Here is an 8,337-nt window from a genome sequence, read left to right as displayed (position 1 = left end):
TTAGATTCATATTAGATTTTAATTGACCGTTTTATCTGCTAATGTACAACTCTTTGTCTCTCGGCCCTTCGAAATATCAGAGCGGTTTATGTTGTGGCTTAATAACTTCCTGAAGCAAAAAATCTTTTTGTATTCCTGTCGAAATGTTCGATTTAAGGCTCCATAAATGATTGGGTTAACAGAGGAACTTGTTAGTCCCATATCAGTGTACATGACATAAACCACACGCGGAAGGGACCATTTTCCGACCCCCATTTCCACAAAATCGATTATTAAAACGGGCGTCCAGCAAAATACATATGCAAGAACAGTTGCAAATAATGTCTTGGTCAGTTTAGCATCATCAGAAGATATGCTATTGTCATGTGCACGCCAACTTTGTATGCGGTTTGCATTTGCTCTTAATTGTCGAAAAATGTTGAAATAGCAAAACAAAAGAACAGAAATGGAGATGAAGAGACAGATATAAACAAAGTCAGACACAAACGACATCTTTGCTTCATGGAAACAGAAAAATTTTCCCGGATGGAAAATGTATTTTCTACCGCTTACGAGATAAGGGACTGGATACATCATGGCTAGAAACCAGACAGCTGCGGCCATGAGCCGTGCGCGTGGCATGGAGAAGAGAGTTCGGTGCTTCATCGGACGAACAACACGATAGTATCGATCAAGAGACATTAATGCCATGGTCTGTAGAGAAGCTGCTGTTGTTGTTATAACAACATAACCTTGAAATTGACATGTTGCAAAGCCTGAAGTCCATCTGCCATGAATGAGTGAGAGTAAAGACGGCGAAGTCGTGAAGGAAATGATAGCAACATCTGACAGAGCTAGTGAAGCAATTAACATCCCCGGCACGTTCTTAAGTCTAACAGATTTGTACACAATATATAGAACAAGGAGGTTTCCGACAAAAGAAGTAGAACAAATCAAACTGTAGATCAACGATTCTAGAACGACTTGAAATGTCCCACGAGAACTGAAAGATTCCGATAAGCGATCAGCATGGCTGTCTTCAGCAGACTTCCCGGAGATATTCATTTTGGATTTCTGAAAAAAATAATTGCGATTTAAAATCATATTTCAGGGGTTTTTTGATGAGCTTATTCTAATAATTGAAGAAGATCACAGAACCTTCTAGATTTTTTTTTCTAGCTCGTTTTAGTTAAACACATTGAGCAAAACCTTTCGTCCTGTCCCAGCCGTAGGCAAATAAAGATATAATTTTTTGGAGTTACCTTTAACTTATAAGAACAAGTCTCCATTAAAAAGCTCTCTTGTGTAAACAGTAAAAAAAGTCGTTAAAATGAAACGCATTTATGATAATCAGAAAATAACTCTTATGAGTATTTTAAAACTTTTTATGGTTACATTGAAACTTTATTAGGAAAAAATACTTCCAATGTCCAATAAATAAAAATCGAGAGAGAGAGCGAAAAAAAAAAAAGAATTTCTGAAAAAAAGCAATCCTGCAATCAATTATCCCACGCAACAATTTTGAGTGAACCCGATAGGAAAGGCGTTGGGAAATTTGAACAATCTGAAAACGCGACACCATGTCATGAAAACTTGTCAAGAAAGATGTTTTTCATGATGACTTGACAAACAGGAAGTTGTCAAGCACTTTATAATGGAAAATGTCTTCTCCACATGCCAATTTTTTTTTCAGGATGACCGTCAGGCTAGAAAATATTTCGCTTCGTTGTTATGAAGTAGACTCAACAGAATGGCTCCTTTCTTTTCATTTGCCATGTAAATTCAGGAAGGCCCCTTTTTACAATCCTTGCCAGAGTGTTGTCAGAAGGGGCGTTGGGTTGGGATTGGACCTGTATGAAGGGTGGGTTTTCAAATCACATCAAGAATTTCGGTATTGAAGGGGGTATCAATAAATCTGGAATCTAGTGGGGGTTTTTGAAACTCTGAAATAAAATTAATTTCTCGAAAACAACCAAAGTTCCAAGAAATAATAGCCAGTCCGGAAAATAGTTAGGGTTTGTTTATAGGCATCTTTGTTATAAAATGAATAGAAATGGATTATTCACTGAACGGTTTTCACCCTGCAATTAAAACAAAGTGTTTTCGCATATGGATGCCGCCTAACCTGGTAACATTAAAATTATTCATAACTGTGGCGATGATTTTTGGAGGTAACTGACCATGAATACATTACACTTAAAGTAGCATTTACCGAACTTAGTGGGTTCCACCAGAATATTAGCTCTCCCCGCACGCCGTTCATTATTAAGGACACAACGTTACACCTCTCCTGTACAGCTGATATGATTTACAAAAAATCCTTACCATAATAGTATTGACAGCAGAAAGACAATAACTTAGGAGGGATGGTTTTTTTTTTCCGACGGTAGGTTTACAGCAAGTTAGTCATCACGATTCGATTCTTTTATTCTCATTAACTTCCTAATAAAGAAAAGCAATCTGATTGTCACAAATGAACGTTATCATTTCCTCTGATAGATACCATCTGGTCCTCTAGCAAAATGATCTAACAAAATCAATGGGACCCAGCCGGTGTTCCAAGGATCTCTCAAACTTCAACTTGGAAAGAATTATAACCTATGTCATCCTTATTTATTACAAATAGATAAAAAAAGCCGAATTTCTGTAAGACCTCTATGGCGTAGTGATTGTATAAAATCAAAGAGACAGAGCTGATATTCTCAAAGGGCTAACTGAATCCTTATCACGAGGTTTTTTAAAACAACTTATTATGCTGCGAGTCAGTTAGGATACTTACGCTTTCATATTCTGTTCAATGACAAATGAAAGCGACGACTTCTTTCTCGATATCACGGTTCCTTTTTCTAGCTGAAATGGGGATGGATCTTGTTTCAGTTCATCGCCTTGACTCGACTTGGCAAATAAAACTTGCAAGGTGAAAAACGTCCCTTTGTCTTGCGCACGTACAGATGTGATTTCAATGCTTTTTTCCTCTATTGAGAGAAAAGAGATCATTTAATCTAGAAAAAAGCCAACCTGATTGGTTTAAACGTGAAGGTGAATATGCAATATGTACGGGCAGAAGAGAAAACGAATAACGGTGATTGTGATTTTTCCCGCACGAATTATTGAGACTCCATGCGATTGGCACAGGTGATTAAGACAAGTTAATTAAGGGGATATGTGAATGGCATAAGACTAACATAAGAACTGACAGTTTAGAAATGGCCGATGTACGTGGAGATATTCAAGAGTACATTCAAGGGCTCACTTTCCAATTTTAATTTTGCTTGTGTAAACAAAGTGGATTTAAATCTAAAGACAATCTAAGTGTTAGTGTAACTCGAGCGTAAATGCAAAGACAGATGATGTTCCGATTGTTCTGGAAACGTTTCTTGTCAGTTTTTACAGAGGAGAAGGTGATCTAAGAAACACGTGCACAATTTATGCGTGACACCTTTCAGGTAACAAGTTTATCACTTGAGTATTTATTAGGCGGTTTTAACTATGAAATTAAAGCAACTTGTTTTCGCCTATAGAAACTGCCTTACCTGCCATTTTTGAATTGTTCAAATTTACGACGATGATATATTTTTGTTTTTCTTGTTGTTTTGCTTTTTTGAGCCACGCATCCATTGCATTTAACTCAGTGTATTCCGCCAGAATATTAACTCTTACAGCAGGCTGGTTATTGTTTGCGACGTAACATTACGTTTTTTTTGTGAACTGACACGAACTACAATAAACTTGACCTGCATGGATAGTTTATTTTTAGCGACTCAATTACAGAAAGTTATAAATACGTAGTTTTTCTTTTCTGCCAATGGGTCTAAAATCCATCGAAATCGAAATTCGATTCGTTTATCATCATTGCATTTTTGAGAAAAAAGGCATCTCGATTATCCGATGAAAACTTTAAAGCAGATGCCATCTGTTCTTATGACTCTCTCATGGCGGAATGGCCCTTAGCATTTCTCAAGCTCCATATTCTAAGGAATAGATATCTTCTTTCTTGGTCATTTATTTAACAAACAAACAAACAAATAGAAAGTAATTCTCATTTTCACAAGACCTTACCGCTCAAGAGGCTTAATCGACTTTCATGGCGTACTTATGCTATAAAATCAAAGAGACATATCCGAAACTTTAGAATTTTCGCGAAAGGCCACCTAGATCTTTATGTAAGTTATCGTAAGAGTCTGTATACTTATGATCATATGTTCGAGTCAAAAAGATACCGTCTTCTCCTCAACATCACGGGGGTTTTTCGGTTTAATTGGTGAAAGAAGATGCTTCAGTCTTTTAACTTGGCACGCGAAACTCAGGTTTTCCTTCCTCTATCTTCTCGGTTGTGTTGGTATATCAGCTTTATTATAGAGGGTCAGCTGGGAGAAGCAGTGGTTCAAGTCTCGGTCAGTTCAGTTTGTCACGTTGGGAAATATTTTTTTCCCACAGTACCTCGTTCCAATCAAGTCATGGTTGCGGCAAACCGTAAGTAAATGTGACGAAATTTTAAGAGGGTAAAATTGCAATATAGTGGCATCGCATCCAGAAAAACATGAAACAACTCCCGAAAGACTGACACTAATGCTCGTGACTAAGCAGCATAGCAACTCTACCGCAGAGGGTATCAAAGGATAAAATAAAAATTAAATATTTGCGCCATTTTTCCAGCCCAATGCTAAGAAGGAGCGCATATGAGCGGGAAAAGGAAAGAGACTCTTTGTTTATTTTAAATTCTACGTTTTCCAAGCTCTCTAATTGAGGTTACCTTCATTGACTCGGAGCAGAACGCGAAAACAGAGACAAATTCAACTGCAATTAGGGCTCACATTTGTATTACAAGAATTTTCACTTTTTTGCATAACTGTTGAATCGATAGTATACTGGGTAAATATGGAACCAAAATTGTTCCGTTTTAATTCAAGAGAACGAATCAGGTTCACCTCGTATGTTACCTAGAAACCAGCAAGAAATAACGTAAAATGGCACACATGAAACAATCACCTTTATTCCTGCCTAACCTTAGCTACACTGAACTGTTGGTTGCTTTGTTAATCTTCCAAAAAAATGCAACTATCATTTCTCTTCACTTATAGCTTCCCTGTCAATGACAAATGTTTCAGTCCAGCCACGGCCGACTGAAATCCAGCATTGTAATCCGTGGCCACCTCATTCTTGATAAAATCTGTTCTGTCATCTTTGTACTCGTCATTCTTACCCGGGCCTCCAACTAAAGCACCGTACAAAATTTGCGGGTTGGGGTCTGGCTTGTTAAAGTCATTCCAACTGCAAGGGACGGGAGACAATGGGCAAGAACTGCTGCGATGGTGAGGCCTTTCTGGTGGGTTGGTACCGAACCCTACCACAAAACTGCGGTCGCTATCACCCAACATGTAGTGAATTTGTTGCTTTGCGAAGTTGCGGAACGCAGTCGGTCTTATTCCATGGTCAGCGGCGACTAGGGCCAAAAAGGCAGTGTTGGCCGAGTAGCGGTTTGGACCCCACTGATCACGCCAGGCGAGGCCTTTTGGAGTGTAGTGGACTTCGTGTCCAGGAAGCCAACTCGTTATAAAAGTATCCACAGCTTGTTTGTACGGAGCTTTGTTTGTGATTGCAGCCAAGAGGACCTGAACGCCGCCTTTTTTGTCATCCCATGAAAACGCCCAAGGTTTTCCATTCATGGCAAAATCATTGTAGTACTGTTCGGCCTTAGAGAGATACTTTTGATCTTGGGTAGCTCTGAGGAGGAAAAAGAGCTGTGCTAAAATGATTTCGAAAGACATGTTAACCAACGCGTTCGCATTTCATTGCAATAGTCAACTTCTTCACAAACTCCCTGGAATAAAATCCTCGTATGACGCTCAATATAACATACGCCTGGTAATATTAGGAGCGAACAAATCGATTCTCAAGGCTCCATTTGTCTCTATAATTGTAAAGAAACGAAAGGGAGTATATGTTCGTTCTTACTAACAGTAGTCTTAAGCAGTCCATTTGGACTGTCATTAATCGAACATAGAGAGAGGACAAGAGGACAAAGCTCAAGCTTTTGGTTGTGTTTGGCAATCAAATGGCCATCAAATGTCTCAAATCACTCAATTTGATTTCGGCGAACAAGAGCTCTTCTCAATCAACAAAAGCATTTTATTGATACATATATGTGGTTTACCAGTGACTCAATTAGACAATTTGCCCAGCTGTTGGCAAAAATAAGCCAACAATGTTTATAATGTATCTCTCACTTACGGATCAACTCCTGCTATAGTTGTTAAAAACGACACAATCTCACAAATGATCAAGGTTCCTTACTTGTACAGCCAAGCTGCACCCCAGACGAGTTCGTCTTTATATCCACTGTGCGAGCGGTAAAAGCTGGCTGCATTAGGGATGGAATCACTGTACAGCCCACGGTTTTTGTCTGCAAAGTCATAAAGTTCAGTAGCGTGCTGAAGAAGTCTCATTGAATAGCTGATGTCTGTGGATCGGAAAGCGATTGAAGCCGCAGCAAGGGCTGCAGCTGTCTCAGCGGCCAGGTCTGATCCTGGTTTCTGAGGAGTGATCTTCCAGGCTGGTCTTCTCATAGTCATGTCCTCTGGTCTGCCCCAGTAACCATGATCAGCATTGCCATCACCAACCTTATAGACAATTGGTCAAATGATAAGACAAGGCTTGAGATTAGTTTCCAGGAAAACTTACCGTAAGTTGGTTAAAATGGTTAGTTTTTTACATTATCATGGGCATCACTTGGATACTAATTAAATAATCAGTACCTGCCCGGTCTTACCTGTCCATAGAACTCATCTTGTTTCGTGTGTGCTTTCATAAAATAGTCCAAGGGCCACTTAATGGAGTCCAACATGTAACTCAACTCTCCAGCATCTTCATAAGCATCTCTATACTCCACTAAGCCCCAAGACAACATTGTAACACTAAACGCCATCGGGAACCCAAACTTTACGTGATCTCCTGCATCATACCAGCCACCAGTCAGGTCCTCGCCATTATCACCGCGGTCACCGAAAGCTGAGTCTTTCCGCCAGGGAACTCGGTTGGAGGAAGGAAGTTTACCTGATCGTTGAGCTTCATAAAACAAAATGGAATCGTGAAGTACTGCGTCATAATCAAATGGCGGGGGAGCACTGCTGGGTTTATTCGTAGTGGGTAGCTCAGTTGGTTGTTCTGTGGTGGTTGAAGGTACTTTCGTAGATGGTGACTCTGTGGTAGCTAGTGGTTTTTCGGTGGTTACTTCTTTAGTGGTTGGTGATTCGGTGGCAGTTGGTGGCTCTGTGCCAGTTGTTGGTAAGTTGGTAGTTGGGGGTTCTGTGGTTGCTGGAGGCTCGGTGATAGTTGTTGGTCCGTTGGTAGCCGGTTGCTCTGTGGTATCTGGCTCTTTAGTGGTTGGTGGCTCTGTGACAGTTGTTGGTCCATTGGTAGTTGTTGGTTCTATGGTAGTTGGTGGCTCTGTGGCTGTCACTGGCTCTATGGTTGTTGACTTGGTGGTAGTTGGTGGTTCTGTGCCAGTAGGTGGTTCTGCGGTAACTGGTGGCATTGATGTCCCTGGTTCTTCTGTGGTGGTTGGTGGTTGGGTAGTACTAAAAGTACATCCTCCCTCACTTCCTCCAATCCAGCTCTCTTTCCGACGAAACTCGATCGTGGCTTCACTCGGCGGGTCAGAATTCATTTGTTTCCTTCCAATAATGATCATCTCAAGCCTTGAATATTTATCAAGATTGGCGTTATAGGGTCTGTTTTCCAGGATGTATACCTTGCGATCACTGGATCGCCATTTCTTGAACGCTTTTGGCGTTTGAAGCGCCCTCACAGCAATGGGGAACGTTAGTGTCATCACCCAGCCTCCCTCGACCTTCTGCTGCATAAGAATACTAATTTTCATTTTAAATCCATTCGGCCATTCTTCAATCAATCTTGCAGTGGAATTTTCTTGAACTGGGGTAGTCGCTCCCGGTGGGATTACTGTTGGGAATGGGGACATGTCGCATTTGGCGTTTCTTCCCGGGTGAAATTCTAGAGTTGCGGAAGGAGCAGCTTCATTGTTTTTCGCCTTTTCCCCAATAAATTCCATTTCCAATTTAGATCCAGCCTTGAGATTCCCATTGTACTGCTGATTCCTTAAACAGAAAACGCTATTACCCTGAGCAGAAGACAACCGACGAGCATTGGGAGCTTGAAGCTGCCCTATCGGCTTTGAAAACTTGAGTGACATCTTCCACCCTCCTATTACACTCTGAGACATAATATGGCTAATCTTCATTTTGAAACCATTGGGCCAGTTATATTATCTACCAGTTTGATATTTATTTCCTCACTGTATCCCAAAGAGACGAGACACAGAAGCAATAAGAACTCATTCAT

At 40.4% G+C, this 8,337-nt stretch overlaps 2 protein-coding genes across 2 annotated transcripts; both read right to left on the bottom strand.

The window, feature by feature from the left end:
• LOC113674048 (neuromedin-K receptor-like) lies at window positions 1–2,889 on the bottom strand. The gene is made up of 2 exons (XM_027190522.2): window positions 2,759–2,889; window positions 1–1,053 (listed from the first exon to the last, which is right to left on the bottom strand). Exon 2 carries the CDS (start codon window positions 1,042–1,044, stop codon window positions 19–21), a length of 1,026 nt encoding a protein of 341 aa, XP_027046323.2. The 5' UTR covers window positions 1,045–1,053; window positions 2,759–2,889; the 3' UTR covers window positions 1–18.
• A 2,063-nt stretch (window positions 2,890–4,952) lies between these two features.
• On the bottom strand, window positions 4,953–8,337 carry LOC113673928 (uncharacterized). The gene is given in 4 exon segments (XM_027190396.2): window positions 4,953–5,703; window positions 6,274–6,599; window positions 6,749–8,260; window positions 8,263–8,337. Coding segments are annotated over 4 exon segments (2,562 nt in total). The 3' UTR covers window positions 4,953–5,054.

The sequence above is a fragment of the Pocillopora damicornis genome, chromosome 3 (assembly GCF_964200805.1).
Source record: "Pocillopora damicornis chromosome 3, jaPocDami1.2, whole genome shotgun sequence".
Lineage (NCBI taxonomy): Eukaryota > Metazoa > Cnidaria > Anthozoa > Scleractinia > Pocilloporidae > Pocillopora > Pocillopora damicornis.
Note: the sequence above shows the minus strand (reverse complement) of the source record. Positions and strands in the feature narration are given on the sequence as shown.